This window comes from Alligator mississippiensis, chromosome 1 (assembly GCF_030867095.1).
Source record: "Alligator mississippiensis isolate rAllMis1 chromosome 1, rAllMis1, whole genome shotgun sequence".
Taxonomy (NCBI): Eukaryota; Metazoa; Chordata; order Crocodylia; family Alligatoridae; genus Alligator; species Alligator mississippiensis.
This window is the reverse complement of record NC_081824.1, coordinates 191,292,697-191,309,336: the sequence shown is the minus strand read 5'-3', so window position 1 is coordinate 191,309,336 and position 16,640 is coordinate 191,292,697. Positions and strand designations below refer to the sequence as shown.

The following is a 16,640-nucleotide window of genomic DNA, read 5'->3' as shown; positions in this document are numbered from 1 at the left end:
GGGGATCTAGTGGCCTGTTACAAACTAGTCAGAGGGGACCAGCAGGCATTGTGGGAGTCCCTGTTCCCCTGAGCACTACCAGGAGTGACTAGAAATAACCGTCAGAAGCTGGCAGAGGGTAGATTTAGACTAGACATCAGAAGGCGCTACTTCACAGTCAGGGCGGCTAGGATCTGGAACCAGCTTCCAAGAGAAGTGGTGCTGGCTCCTACCCTGGGGGTCTTTAGTAGGAGGTTAGACGAACACCTTGCTGGGGTATTTTGACCCTAGTACTCTTTCCTGCCATGGCACGGGGTCAGACTTGATGATCTACTCAGGTCCCTTCCGACCCTACCAACTATGAAACTAAGAGGAGGACAGGAGGTCACTGAAGATGCCTCACAAAGGGGCCTAACTTATTGCTGAATTGGTGGGCTGACAGAAACCCAGCAAATGGTGACCAAGCTGTCAGAGCCCTGAGAGGAGGACAGAGTGGCAAGAACTCAAGGAGACGGTGCAGAACAGGGCACCCAGGGCCACACTGGTTCTCTGGAGTCAACCTCCCAAAGTATAACAACAACATCCAAGGCATAGCAAGTAAGGACTGCGGGTGGGGAGATAGACCCAGGGATATCAGAGTGTAAGGAACGGGATGAGAGTGGCCGCAGGGAGGTGCCACTCCCACTACTACTGGTGAATCCTGTTACACGATTTAGATATGTCTTGTGTTTGCATCAGAGCAAGAAAAATAACTATCTGTGTGTTTCTGGGCATCAGCAGCATAGCATTTTCACTGAACATGTTATTGCTGCCAACTGCGGTTCAGATAAGTACATTCCTACCTTGGACCATCTTTGCTGCATGTGAAGATTTTACTTGGCTCTGACCTGAATGCAAATTTGGAAATGGCTCATTGTTTTGTGGCACTGGCTTTCAAAACAGAAATTGCAGGTCCGTGAAACAGTTCTTTTAAAATGTGCCTTGAAGATGGAAATGTATATCTGCAGATAACTAGAGAATGTAAGGATTATCTTATGGAAACTGTTTGAAAGCCCTAGTCTATGAAGCAGGTTGCCTTAGCACTTCTGAGTCGTAGTTAATGTACTACTAAGTCGTAGGTTTGTTTGTTAAGTGTATCTTCTACTAAAACTCAGCAGTAAGAGAAATTTTCTATTAAAACAGTGTTAAAGCTGTGATTGCTTTTCAGCATCATACCTGCAGTTCTTTGTATATATTGCATGAAATCCAGTGAGATGAAGAAAAGTACACTTGAATAGATGATTGTGAAATGAAATGGATGGCTCTCTTTTCTCTTGTTTCCCTGGTTGGCTAGAATTCTAAACAAAAGGAAAGCTGTTATCCTTAGGATGAGTAGGGAGTTGCAACCTAATCCCTTTAAAAAAAAAAGAATTGTATCTTAAATATGGGTGGCATAGCATCATTTTGAGTATGGCTTACAGGTCATTTGTAGTGCATTTGTCCTGTGGTGGGATTTCATTCTCCCTATACCATTTTAAGTAAAACCTTTTTTTTTCAAATCCCTTTTGTCTGTACTCTATTGTACATGCATGATGTACAACTGTGTTTCCCAACCTTTTGTAAACATCAGTGGCCAGTCCCGATGCAGTAAATAGTTTAAGTAGAAAACACACAAGTATTTTGGCCCCAAAGTTTGTATTACATGCTACAAGTTAAAGCAACTCAACAGTCTTAATTTTAAAGACAGAAATCAACATGGACAGCACTATCAACATGTGGCCCTCCATTACTCCCAAGTGACATTCATCACTGTACAATTCATGGACAATACACAATCATTGCTGGTACCCCTCACTCCTGATTCACAGCCCTGCGGCCCTGCTGGTGCTCCTCACTCCTGGCTTACAGCCCCCTGGCCCTTCTGGTGACCCTCAGTCCTAACCCACAGCATCCTACCCCAAGAGCCTTGCTGGTGCCCTTCACTCCTGGTCTGCTGCTCCTAGGTCCCAGCCCCCCAGTGTGGGTATCTTCCCCACCCCACTGACTTACCTATGGGGAGCTGCAGAAGTTGCTCTTTACTTTGCCTGGCTTCCACGTGCATGGGTACACACCCATGCAGGTGGGTGAGGAGCACCATACACGTGGTGACGAGTGAGGAGCACCATACACATGGTGCTGCCTGCCTGATGGCCCTCCTCCTACTTCCCCCAGTTCCAAGCTGCCCCTTGCAGGCTGGAACTGTGCCACCCTGCAAGGGGAAACCTGGAGTTCCCCACATTTTTCTCCTGTAAAGAAGAAAATACATGATTTAGCATATTTTTCTGTGATTGTTTGTGACCCTTTCATATATTTTTGCCACCCACTTTTGGGTCATGGTGATCCACAGGTTGAGAAATGCTGATGTAAAAAACTATTGCAATGCTGAATTGAATTTGCCATCCTGAAACTGTCAGGAGTCCTAATGGACATTTCCATAAAATTCTGGGAAAAGCTGCTGTTTTTTCAGTAGAATTCAGCACTGAACAGGTTAGACAAAGTGGGTAGCAACTTACGTAATAGCAGGTAAGAGGCTGTGGGTACTTTTCTTTGAGGATATAAACAGTCATGTGTATGCCATATATCCTAGTTTTCATAGTATCTAAGTTTTTCAGAACTGGCATTGTCACACATCCTATCATGTCTGATTGCTGGATTCAAGTAGTGTTGAACAGGAGTAATTATGAAATCATTAATCCAAATGCAGTTTGATTACTTATCTTTCTCTTCTTGTGAGTTACTGAACAGTTACCTCATTTTTGCCTAGTATTAAACTGAAGAGCAATTATATATTCAGCTTATTTTCCTCTTTTCTAATTTATTTCCATTTGGGAATTGACAGATAATTGCACATATTGCATATGTTTTTATTGATGGTTTATTGTGAATTCAGCTTGGTTTGTTTCAGATTCCAGCCAGGCAAACAGGGGGATGCTTAAAATAAATGAATATCAGCATGAATATCAGATTTTTGCTATAACCACCTCCCTGTATCCCAGATCTTTAGACTCTTAGACATGCAAAATGTTGCAGCCCATTTTTGTTTATATATGTTTAAAGTTGTGTTCTGTTCTAAGTTGTGCTAGTGATTTTTTCCTAGCCAGTTCTAAACCCTATATGAAACTGTTGTCATTGCTTTTAAAACCACTGAATTTTACCAGCCTATAGTGTCTTACAGATCTTGGCCCATATTCTGATCTCACTTATACTGCTGTAATGCTGTTGGCTATACCAGATTACTGATTACTTCTGCTTCACACAGTAAAGTTAGATTTCTCTATAGACAGTGGAATTACACCAGTAAAAGGAAATCAAAATTGAGGTCAGGAGGTAGGTGGATTTATGCTGATTTATACCAGATAAGAGCTCTAACTCTTTACCTTTTCTTCTTTTCCAGTTGCTCTAATAAATCCCATTTATCTCCGCTTCCACTTTTAATTGTAACTACACAAGTATTCTATGAAATCTGTAAACACTCCTAATGTGAAGGAACTATACAAAATAGTTGTGTTGTCTTTTCTCTTTTAAACACCATACATACTGTATTGTGAAAGATTTTGCCTTGAGAGCATTGGAAGCTAGGCACTTCAGTTTATCCATAGAACAGGTTCAGCACAAGTCAAGGGTAGACTTACCAAGTGTGTTCTTCAGGCCCCTCCTGTCTAATGTGCTTCAACTTCGTTCTGAATTGGATCACAGCACCATCCTAAGGTTAGGAGGGCAGTGCAGTCTCTATATCTATTCTGGTCCTTGTCCTCTGGAACCAGAAACATTATGGTAGAGTTATGATATATATCCTCTTCAATGGTAACCGGGCTAACATCACAATTCTTTTCACATAGGAACACCAACAGTTGCTAGCTGATAAAAGCTTTGCTTACTAGAAACCTAGGCTGTATTTGAATGGGTAGCTGTAGCAGGAGGCTTGGTGCTCCTGCTGCTTTAAGAGCAGGCAGGCAGCAGATGTAGCAGATGGCAGGTTTGGCAGGGGACAATCAGGAGCCACATGACCCAGAAGGGGGCTTGGCTTGCAATAGATAAGCCAAGCCCCTTTGAGAAAGAGAAAGGACCAGCATGGGTCCAAGTACCTGAGAGTAGAACAGAAATGGGACCAGAGCAGGTCCAGTGCCTGGGGAGTGGGACCTGGAAGGACTAAGTACCAAGGAATAGTGTGGAGATGGGAGCCAGGAGTGGGCTTGAGGCCAGAACCAGAACAGACTTAGACCCTGGAGATAGAACGAAGTTGAAAACTTCTGGTTCTTGAGGCCAGAACCAGAACAGACTTAGACCCAGACTTAGAACGAAGTTGAAAACTCGCTTGGGGATCCTTGAGGCAGCCTCCCTTTCCTTAAAGGTATAAGCACATCAAGGCATGGCAGATGAACAAAAGGGAAGGATCAGGGTAAAGCAAGAGCTGAGTAGCCACCAGGGGGTGTCATGGCCACCCCTGGGATGGGCCTTTGTTACAGGGGCCTCATGTCGGTGGCTCTCTCACCAATCTATTTCCTGCAGATACAGTATCTTCTCTCCCTTGAACTCCAATGCAAATACTTTTTTGGACCTATCTGCAAAGGCTTTCAGAAAAATAAATATGAATTTTATGTACTATTACATTAGGTGAATGTATTCTCCTAAGATGATGTTTTAGAGGAGAGCAGGAGGCAGATCTCAGATAAATATGAAAATATAACAGTATAATACAATTGAAATGGTCTTACATCATTGTTGTCTTATAAGTGTATGGTGGAGATTGTTTTCATGAAAGGAATGTGCATGGGGATATAAAACATGATGTGGAATGGGAATTTGATTTTCTTTTTTACAGTGAATGAGAGGAAAGTAATTCAATTTTCAATTAAACTTTGTAGTTTCTAAAACTTAATATGGACCTGGCTCACGATGCCACTTGTAGTGTCCATGCTGATTTCCCTGATCAAATCATATATTCAGTAGGTCATCTCAAGCAGTAGTAACACAACTTTAAACACAGTGCTCAGCATGAGAAATCAGCCTTTCTAAGTTAAATAGCTTAGCAAGTTAGTATTTGCTAAACAAAAGTATTTCAATTATTTTATGTTCAAGAATTGAAGTCTTTCAAGCTTGTTTCAAAGTAAGTTCATTACCAGTAATAAGACTTGTATTTATTTTGCAGCTGTGCCATTATACACAAAGGACCCATCTGGGAATGTATTGCAGGATACTGCAGGTCTCTTGCTTTCCGTAGAAAAGCATATGAAGAGAATAAGGGAATTGGCAAAATACAATTTTCTTGCCATTTGATAGATTCCTTTGTGGGTTGAATTCCCCAGAATTGGCTAACGTAAGTTTGGAAAGAGGGGAATCTGAACAGGGGACCAGAGGTGGCTTTTAGACCACCATTATACTTCCTCAGTCATGGAGCCTTTAGGGTCTGCTGTGGTCCCTGGAGCTGATTTGACTTGTATGGCTGCTAGTGTGCCCCAGGATTATTTCACTTACCAGATATGTACTGAACACTTGTCCCTGGCATATGCTGTAGACCAGGGATGTCAAACATAATGTCCTACAGGCCAAATCTGGCCTGCAGAGCCCTATAATTTGGCTTCCGGTGCTGCCCTGTTAACCCACATTGGACGTGTCTACACGTGCAATGCTGCAGGTTGGGAACCCACCCTGGGCAGGCATCTATACATGCAGGGATATGGCAGCAGATTTGCTGCTCCCACCCTCCGGTCCTGCACCATCCCCCTGCAGCAGCCAGGGGGAGCTTTAGGCTCCGCTGGGGTGCTAGCCCAGTGGTTGGCAGGGAGCACAAAACCAAAAACCAGCTGTCACCTGGCAGGGGCTAGGAACTCCTTGGAGCGGTCTGCTGCTGAGGCAGGCTTTGCCACAATATCCCCCTGCCTCAGCAGCAGGGAGCTCCCAGCCTTGGGTCCTTGATCAGAGGCAGGAGGCTTGGAAAGACCTGCAGGGGATGGGGTAGGTCCCAGCCCCCTGCCCCATCTGCCAGCGGGGCAGCTAGCAGTGAGCCCCTGGTTGGATGGAAAATCCAGCCGGGGGCTTGTTGCTAGCTGCCCCACTGCTGGATTGGGGCGGAGGGCTGGGATCTGCCCTTCCCCTGCAGCTCTTTCCAAGCCCCGTGCCTCAATCACCTGATCGGGGCAGGGGCTGGGATCTGCTCTTGACCGGGACAGCTCCTGGCCAGCCCGGGGTTGCATGGGGAAGTCTGCACATGCAGCCTGGAACTGTCTGGAGACTGCCCAAAACAGGACAGTCCCCAGCCACTTCCAGGTTGCACATGCAGACTTTCCCATGCAGCTCCCTGCTGCTGGACTAGGGGGATATTGTCCCTACCCGGGCTCCAATGGCAGAGCCCACCCTGGCAGCAGGCAGCTCCCAGGGACAGGGTGGAATCTCCAGCCCCCTGCTGCCCAGCTGACCAGAACCAAGTTTGCTCCTGGTCAGCTGTCTACACATGCTATACTGCGCGGTAACTAATTGGGAGTAAATTTGCTACTTGTCTTTACAGGTAGCAAATTTACTCATACTTAGAGCAAATTACCATGTAATAACCATCTGCACATGTACACCATGATGCTTACCATGCAGTAATCTGTGCTAATTTTGAGTAAAGCACCTTATGTAGATGTGCCCATTGCTGTGCTGGACTGGCCCTGCACCACAAGTGGTACTCACTGGGACTGGGTCCTGAGCTGCACTGCCTGCTCATTGGAGCTGGTCCAGGGCTGTTCCTCACATGGCAGTATCTGGGGCCAATGTCCCAGGCCTACCTGGGGGGGTGCACATGTGCTGGATCACTCACATGGGTGGGGAGGCAGTGGGCCTGATCTGGCCTGTGGGCTGACCCTGCACCACTCATCTGGCCCATTCATCACTATTGCTTGTGATGACCCACTGAATGTATGATTTGATGAGTTTGACACCCCTGCTCTATGCACCCCAGGCTTTGAGGGGTGAGGTCAGAGAGGTCATCACATAGAGTATTTACCATTGCCCAAGGAATCTCAAATGCAGGCAGAGGTTCGTGGCTCATTCTCCTTTTTCAGTTTGGCAGTTTTGCATAGATAGAGTGGCACAGGGCAATTCTAGTGGAACAGGAGAGGGGATCATGGTGAGCTCTACAATGGTCTTCTGTAGCTCCTCTCTCTGAGGCCTGAGGACCTATAGTCAGGGAAATGCTACAAAACAAATGTCAGTGACAGGATTTATAGACTGAGGTTTATACTTTCAGTAAATTACAGAAGCCAGTGGCATCAACTTATTTAACAGACCCTGAGGACAAGGACATTTTTTTACTTGGCTCTTACCTGAATTTATATTTGTGTTCTGGGCTAGGGACAGAAATTACACATAAACCAGTATAAATGATCAGAAACTAGTTCAAATATGAAACACAATACAAGTTCAGTGCACATAAACTGCTTTCAAAATTACCAAAATCAGCTTAAGATAAACCTGGATGGATGTAGTATCAGACTTAACTGATTTAGGTTAAAGCAGTCTGTGGAACTTCTGTCCCAGATCCCTTCCAGATTCAAGTTGACTCATAGTCCCCCAGTATCCCAGGATACTTTGCACCTCCCCTACAACTACCCCCTCGCAGGGTGGGCAGGTCAACCTTGGCCCAAACTGCCTGTTCCAGCTGAGCAGGGAGGCATGCTCTAGCAACCCCCATTCCCGGCCTTTGGCCTGGGCCACTGCAGGCATGTGGCTGCATTTCCAGAATCAAAAGTGAATGTGTGTTCACTGGCTTATTGATTCAATCTATGTAGCTTAGACTAACTGGTGAAGATTGACTTGATGAAACCTCTGGACTTTTTGAGTGTCTGTATTCAGCCCTGATGATAATCTGTTATTTCATGTATCCTGTTGCATACATTAATTGAGATTGTATGTGATGTTCTTTCTTACCTACCTATGTTAAGAAAATGCCAGGTGTTTATAGCATTGCTGTATTATCTAGAACTAATGGCATTGTAGTTAAGAACTTAAACTATATTTGATTATTAGTAGAGTGTTTTTATAATGTTCCTTAGTAAAGTATTGGACCACTTAAAGTATGTTGAATGTTTTCTCTTACAGAAGTTTTGATGTTGGACTACATCATTTTCTGATCAGGTAAGCTAACACTTTATTAAATTGCAATACAACATTAAATGGGGTGGGTCTGTTGTTAGCAGAGTGGATAGCATCAGCTTTATTTGACATTACCTGGCACTAGACTGTGAGATCCTGTTGTCAGTGTTATATCACTATTTTCTCGCATACTCTATGACCCCCACATAAGACATGTGCTTTGCTTTGGGAAATCAGAATGAAGAACAAATCTTTTTCATAATCACAGCTGAATCCTGACTGCAAGGGCTTCTGGGTCCATGACTGAATCCTAAACGCTGCCACTCAGGCAACAGCTAAACTTTTAACCTTCTCATGACCACTCCTGAAGTTGCAGCAGCTTTTGGCTGCTCTACTCTTCCCACCGTGACTGGGAAGAAGGACAGCCTGAGTTGCTATTACAGCATTCCTATACTGCCATTGCAATGTCCCTAAGTTTCAATTCCAGGGCAGAAATAAGCTGGCCCACTTAAGACACACAGCACAGTTTTGTGGAGTTACTTTTTGGGAAAAAGGTGCATGTGTGGGGAGGGGGGTTATGCAAGCAAATACGGTATTTTCTTGAATTTAAACTCTTTGGGGTATAGCTTTGCAAGTTTGCTTTCTTCCTGAGGCTGAATTTTATTTTGAAAAATTCAGCAAAATGGCCCAGCATTTTATGAAATAAGAGGAAAATTAATTGTTTACACAGGCATGTGTAAAAAAAACAAACCCTTATAAACTTTTGATTGAGAAACTTGGAAAACTCTAGTGTCTCCATGATTTGGGGCAGGAACATGTCAGAGGGGTTTTCTTTGTGACAAGGATGAGCCTTTGGTTGTCTCCTTGGAATACCTGCTTCCTCTACTGTACAGAGTGGGCTGCATTTGGGACAGGAGTCAGAAATAAGGGTGGTGGTAGTTTGTTTGGTTTGAAATTAAAAGATTTGTGGGGAATGAAGCAGTGAATTGCAGGAGGAGAAAGGAGAGATTCTTAGTTAAGGTGTCTGATTACTGCCCTGGAGAATTGTCTTCCATCCCGGTACCTGACACAGTTCCATGTGAAGAGGAGCAAGTCAGTGAACCCAAACTTTTCACAGGTGGTCATTCTGTGTCCTTGTTTTCTGGCTGCTAGACATAAGACTCCAGGGCTTGATTTAGAGAAAAGCTGAGTACTTATAGCTGCAGTTGAAATCAATAGGAGCTGGGTTTTGAACGCATCAAATGTGACATAATCCTAGGCAGTCAAAGAAATAAGGTCCCAGGAGTCTCAAATAGGGTGCTAAGAATTAGTTGACACTTTTGTATTTAATTGCTCTGAGATTCCATTCCCCATATAAAATGAGATAGTAAATAGGCCCTCGGCTCAGTGAAGTGTAGTGCAAATAAATTGATCAATGTTTGTAGGACTCAGATGCTGAATTCTTTTTCTGTATTGATTCTTATCTCATGTTCTTCTCCATCATCTGAATGTCCTGACAGCATAGAGTAATGTGACTAACGTGTCACATGTTTGTTCTTTTATCCGTTCCCCAGTGGGAGAAGCATGTACAATGAAGCATCCTGTTTTGCTAAGGGGGGTGTTTTGGTTTTGTTTTTTTCTCTTAATTTACATGCAAGTTAATATGCAGGTTGCTGTGTGATAACATTAAGGAAGACAAGCTTTTAAAAATGCACTTTGAGTGGAAGCAGATGAAGTTTGTGATTGTCTTTATTTCCTTGGGAATTCATTCCAGCTTTGGAGCAGACCCCTGGAAAGTTATGCCTCCCACGCAGGCAAGCTTTACCCTTATTGTGGTGAGTTCTGCTCTGTTAGTGCTCACCCACTGGACATTCACCAGGTTGCTGAATTTGAGTCCTGCCACACGTCCCTTGCTGTGAGTAAGCCGCAGCACTGTATCTTTCCTTGGTCTCTTAGTATACTTCCTGAGAATGAGGCCTCAGTTTGTTGCGCCTTATGGAAATGGGACCTAGTAGCCCAGCTGTCCTAGGGTCCAGTGCCAATGTTGAACCCTCAGCTGGGCCGTTGAAGTGCACATTTTGTGGACATTTTGGATTAAATCCTATTTTACTTTCATGCAACAGTTGCATAACTGCAACTAAAAAAATAATAGTTTTGTATTCTGTGTAAAATTTGGGTGTTGTACAGGAAATAATGTAACAGCATAAAAGAATATAGAATAACTGCTCAGTTAGTAGTAATTAATTCTGTATAATAAATGAGTCAGAAAAGTATCATTTTGGGATCCTGTAATTAAAGTCTGTATCATAATGCACATAGGGTGTATCTACACGAGATGCCATGGCGCAGTAGCAATGAGCTACTGTGCCATAGCTTGTTGCTACCACACAGTAGCATTGCCGTTCACTAACCATGACACAATGTTACTGCACAGTAGTAACGAGCTACTGCACAGTAGCTCAGGGAAAAAAAATGTGTGGCAATGGTACTGCATATTAATACCAGTTATTGCACATTTAGTAATTGCTTATGCTTAAGGACGTACTAAATGACTGCGCAGTCCTCTGCACATGTAGACACAGCCACAGGGTCTGAGTTCATGTTGCACGAGCAACCTGTATTCTAGCATTTCCTAAATTTTGAGTGGTTGACTTTATAAATTTAACATTTTTAAACATATTTGGGCTAGAGCAAGACAGTGAACAAAGAGTTTTCTTCACTGAAGCCATATTTTTAAATCATTAGCAGATTTGTGCTTCTGATTACATTTTTTAGAATACTGCATGTTTCTTGTGATTTAGTTTATCATCTCTACAGATGTATTCACATCTACACTCCTGCTATTTCATTTTTATTGACCATATGATGACTGATTTTTTAAAAAATATCACTGCTGTGAAGGGGATAGAAATTGTTACTGTCTTCTAGTAGTCATACTAAGATTTCCTGAAAAAACAAATATCTCATAAGCAAAACTAAAATCACAGGTGCTATAGATGCAGTAAACATAAATCAATAATAATACTTCTGTTGCAAGAGAATCACTTTCAATTACTTTTTATTGAGGAATATATTCAGATATTACTCTTATATACTACAGTATTTTACATCCCACATTGAGGTGTGCTATTGGATTTGTAGTGTGTTTATACAATCACCACACAGCAAACAAACACTGAATTTCAGTTAGGTTGAGTGTTTTCTTTCTGGTTTAATACCCCCATCTTGTAAAGCCCCACAGAAGGGCTTGTGGAGCAGTTTGTTTTCTACCCTTAATGATGTGACTGACAAATCTAATACTTGGAGGTTGTCAACTACCATTTATAATTAGCTGAGGGAGGGTACCAGGCATTTTTGCTATTCATATGTCTGTTCTATTGAGAGAGCAAGTCCTTTTTAGATGTTTTCCACCTCTAAGCTGTATTTGTTTTTAATTTTATTACTTACATGATTGGGAGATACCATGACTTAGTGACACTGGACTTGAAATGAGAAGAGCTGGTTACTATTCATGGCTATGCTGGTGACATGTTTTGTGACCTTGGACAAGTTACTTATGTTCTGTATGCATATATTGTTTTGTTTAGCTAGGCTATAAGCTGTTCAGGGCCTATCTCAACTACATGTTTTTCTTTAAGTAATTGCCCACATCCATATTCTCATTTGTGGAGTGTGTGTCATGTCTTGTGCTTTGGCTGGAGACATTTTAACCTTTGGAGAATCCATAAAGTATGCCCTTGGCTGCCTATCTTTGTACCCCTGCACCAAGGGGAAAGGACAGTGCTCACTTCCTGCTGCTCACATCTGCTGCAGTGCCTAGCTAGAGACAGAGCACAGTGGGTGCCTGTATGCAAGCAGCAAGGCTGCTCTGATGCATTGTAATTACAGTGCATCAGAGCAGACTCGATTAATCGAGTCTGCTGGAGCATGGTAATTACTGCGCTCCACAGACTCCAGCTTCTCGTGTATCAGTGTCCCCATGCTAAAAAATGGCAGCGGGGACACATTAACTTAAACTTGTTGAATGAGCTTTAGTTAAAGCACCCCCACGGCCACTTTTAAGCACGGGGACACTGATGCACGAGACACTCTGCACACTTTAATTAGAGCAGGTCTCAGAGTCACTTTAATTAAAGAAGCCCCCCGCCCCTTGCCCCAGTACGTGTATAAACACCCATGTGTCCTGGTGACTTAAGCCTTAGGAAGAGTGAGAGTCTTTTCTTTTAGTTTTACTTGTCCCTGGTAAGATAGAAATTTGAGATCTCTGATCATGAAGGGACAGATCAGAGATCACAAAGGTGAAGGGGGTCTTTCAGGTGGCTCTGGATTCAGCTGATAGTGCAGGCAGATCCATGGCTTTCTGTGGTTAGGAGGTGTAGATCTTCTGGGTTACAGGGTTCTGGTTTCCTGAAGGAGGTCCAGGCTGTTGTATAGAACCTGCTTTTCATGTTAGGACTTCTATTTAGCTCTGAGAGAGATGAGACTGTGTACTCCTTTAAAAAACCTAAAGCCCTGTTCTGTTCTTTGCGACTGCTCCCCCTCCCTCCTCAGTGCTATATCAAATACGATCTATACACTTTGCAGAGGAGAGGGTCCTTCCCAACAGCATATGCTGCTGTGCCACCAGAGCAGATTGCCTTTGCCTGAAAGGAGCCCTGAAGAAAACGACAGTGGTCCCACTGACAGAAGTGCCCCACTGCACCTTGCTTCTCAACTCATTGATGATCTGCCCTGTTTGGTGGTGGGATTGGCAGTACAGGGTACCTGTCTCCCTGCCTACTTTTCTAGAATTGTTTGGCCAACTTTTACCTTGCATGGGCCCACCTTGGAGCAGTGGGTCCTGGACATGGTAGTTAACAGTCATTCTATCCAGTTTGAATCACTGCACTCTCAAAACACCCCATTCCACATTCCTTTTTAGCAGCCTTTATCACAGAAATCTGTTGGAAGAAGAGGGCCACTCCTTGCTGGCAATAGAGAGTGCAAAACAAACCTCCTGGCATCAAAGGGGAGAGAGGTCCTACAGTGGTTATCTCTAGTTCTGCTGATGACCAATCTTGGACCTAAGAAAGGTCACAGATTCATTCTCAAGCTCAAGTTCAAGATGATTGCCATGAAAGCCATAATTCCCTCACTGTATCAAGGAGACTGGTTTGCATCTCTCCACTTGGAGTAGGCAAACAAGGTTCCATAGTTTCATAGTCGGTAGGGTCAGAAGGGACCTGAGCAGATCATCAAGTCCGAACCCCTGCCATGGCAGGAAAGAGTACTGGGGTCAAACAACCCCAGCAAGGTGTTCATCCAGCCTCCTTTTAAAGACCCCCAGGGTAGGAGCAAGCACTGCTTCTCTTGGAAGTTGGTTCCAGATCCTAGCCACCCTGACTGTGAAGTAGCGCCTCCTGATATCTAGCCTGAATCTACCCTCTGCCAGCTTGTGACCGTTATTTCTTGTCACTCCTGGGAGTGCTGGGGGGAACAGGGACTCTCCCAATGCCTGCTGGTCCCCCCGACTAATTTGTAAATGGCCACTAGATCCCCCCTCAGCCTTCTCTTGTGGAGGCTTAACAGGTTCAGGTCCCTTCACCTCTCCTCTGAGGGCCTGCCCTGCTGACCCCTGATCATGTGGGTGGCCTTCCTTTGGACCCTCTCCATGTTGTCCACATCCCTCCTGAAGTGCGGCACCCAGAACTGGATGCAGTACTCCAACTGCAGCCTGACCAGTGTCACATAGAGGGGGATGATCACTTCCTTGGACTGCTCGAGGTGCATCTGTGGATGCATGACAAGGTACGGTTGACCTTCCTGACTGTGTCCCCACACTGTCGGCCCATGTTCATTTTGGCATCAATAATGACTCCAAGATCCTTTTTTACCTCTGCACTTACGAGAAGGGAGTTCCCCAGCCTGTAGGTATGCTGCTGGTTCTTCCTCCGCAGGTGCAGCACCTTGCATTTGTCAGTGTTGAAACCCATCTTGTTCTCATCTGCCCACCCCTGTAACCTGTCCAGGTCTGATTGCAGCCTATTCCTCCCTTCTAGTGTGCCCACTTCTCCCCACACCTTAGTGTCATCTGCAAATTTGAACAGGGTGCTTTCTACCCCCTCGTCCAAATCGCTGATGAAGATGTTGAACAGTGCGGGCCTGAGGACCAAGCCCTGCAGAACCCCACTGCCTACATACCTCCAGGCCAAAAATGACCTGTCCACCACCACTCTCTGGGTATGGCCCTCCAGCCAATTTGTAACCCATCTGACTGTGTAGGTGTCGACGCTACAGTCCCCTAGTTTTCTAATGAGAATGGGGTGAGAGACAGTGTCGAAGGCCTTCCTAAAGTCCAGAAAGACTATGTTCACCGTGACACCTGCATCCAAGGATTTTGTGACCTGGTCATAGAAGGCCACCAGGTTGGTCTGACAGGACCTGCCCCTGATGAACCCATGTTGGTTGCCCCTAAGCATAATCTCCCCTGCTGGCCCCTCGTGGACATGCGCCAGGATAATTATCTCAAAAAGCTTACCCAGGATCGAGGTAAGACTAACAGGTCTATAGTTTCCTGGGTCCTCCTTCCTCCCTTTTTTGAAAATGGGAACTACACTGGCCTTTTTCCAGTCCTCTGGCGCAATGCCAGAGCACCATGAGTGCTCATAAACCCATGCCAGGGGTCCCGCAATGGTTCTTTGGATATATCCAAAGGTTCTTTGGATAGATGTGATATCTATGAATCTATGAATCTTTTATTAGACCAACTAAATACCTGGAAAAATTGTTCTTTGCAAGCTTTTGGACACAAACACCCTTCTTCAGGCACATAGAGAGTCTGCTCATGAATTATGTGCTCTAATGGGTAGAACAGAAGCCAAAATGCAGGTCTATGAAAATACAAATGTGTGGCTGTGAGGATCAAAGTGGTGGAAGACAGTAGGTTCTGAGCCAGATGGGGGGGGGGGGGGGGTGAAGGGGAAATGTTGAACTGTTAATAGAAAAAAGTAACTGGTAAAGTTATCTGGAGCTATCAGATGGCAAGCAGGTTATAACATGCCATAAATCCAATGTCTATATTTAGTCTGTGATTTTTTGTGTCAAGTAGATTTATGAAGTGAAGTTCGTAGGCACATCTGCGAAAGGTGTTTTGTAAAATCCCTTTGAAGGTTAGAACTGAGAGATTGGAGAGAGAGTAGTTGTCTTATGAAAAGTGTGCACCCACAAGTAATTGGTATTTTTGTCTTTGATAGATTTTTGGTGTGTGTTCATTCTGGTACGTAGGTGTTATTTGGTTTCTCCTACATATTTTCCATCAGGGCATTTAGTGCACTGGATGAGATATATAACATTTCTGGAGGTGCATATGTAAGATCCAGGAATGGTGATGGTTCTTTTGTGAGATGTGGTTATTGTGGGAGTGGTGATGTGTTGGCAGGTTTTACATTTTTTGTCCCAGCATGGTCTGGATCCATTCAGTGTGCTTTGGGCCATAGGAAATTTGCTTCTTGTGATGAGGTTAGTGATTGGTGATGAGGTTGAGGATGGTTGGTTCTGGAAAAACCTCTTTAAGAATTCGGTCTTCTAGTATGGTTTGCAAATGTTTGAGGATTTTCCATATAGGTTCCAGGGAAGGAAGGTATGTCAAACTAATGGTGTGTGATTCATGAAGATTTTCTTCTTGTACTGCAGCAATTTTTCATGTGGTATCCAGGTGGCTCTTTCAAAAGTATGACCTCACTCTCTGGAAGAGTGTCCTTTTTGGGTGCAAGCCCTTTTGAGATTAGCAAGGTGACAGTCTCAGATATTTTCCTCAGAGAGAATTCGGTGGTATTGGAGGTCTTGGCTGTATATTACAGCTTTCTTGGTGTGTTTAAGATGATTTCTGGTTTGGTGTAGATATATATGTATGTTGGTCTGTGGGTTTCTTGTTTATGGTGGTTTACCATTCTGGATATTGATCGTAGTGTCTAAAAAGGAAATGTTGGTGCTCTAGTATTCAAGAGAGAGTCTGATGGAGGGGAGATAGTTATTGAATTTGTGATAGAAATCAATCAGAAACTGCAGGTTTTTGGTCCAAATGATAATGTCATCTACATATGTTAGATATAGTATGGGTTTGATGGTACAGTTCTTGAGGAATTCTTCTTCCAGGTGGGCCATAAAAAGTTTGGCATTTTATGGGGCCATTTTTGTGCCCATAGCTTTGCCCATGGTTGGGAGGAAGTGTTGGTCATTGAAACTGAAGTTGCTGTGTGTGAGGATGAAGTGCATAAGTTTAGTAATATCTTTAGGTCTCTTTCTGAGTTGTAATCTTTCTCTTGTAGATATGTAAGGCAGGCTTGGATGCCATCCTGGTGTGAGATGTTGGTATATAAGCGGGTAATATCCATGGTGTCTAGGAGGGTATTTATTGCTGGGAATGTGATCTATGTTTTTAAATTTTCATAGAAAGTCTGTTGTGTCTTAGACAAAACTCGGTCTTTGGGTGACAAAAGGTTTTAGGATGGATTAGATGAAATCTGATACTTTCTTAGGGTTCCATGGTTGGATATTATAGGTTTGCTTGGGTTTCCTTGTTTGTGGATTTTAGGGAGCATTTAAAAAGTCCC

General features: G+C 43.9%; 1 protein-coding gene across 7 annotated transcripts in view; it reads left to right on the top strand.

Moving 5' to 3' along the window:
- HHAT (hedgehog acyltransferase) overlaps positions 1-16,640 on the top strand; it is a 384,776-nt gene that overhangs the window by 132,324 nt on the left and 235,812 nt on the right. For all 7 annotated transcript variants that reach the window (XR_009457284.1, XR_009457282.1, XR_009457281.1 and 4 more), the window contains one exon: positions 8,077-8,112. Coding sequence is in view for 2 of the 7 variants with exons in the window: in XM_059718178.1 (XP_059574161.1) it covers positions 8,077-8,112 (36 nt within the window). In the remaining 5 variants the exon portion in view is untranslated. The remainder of the gene's footprint in view (positions 1-8,076; positions 8,113-16,640) is intronic.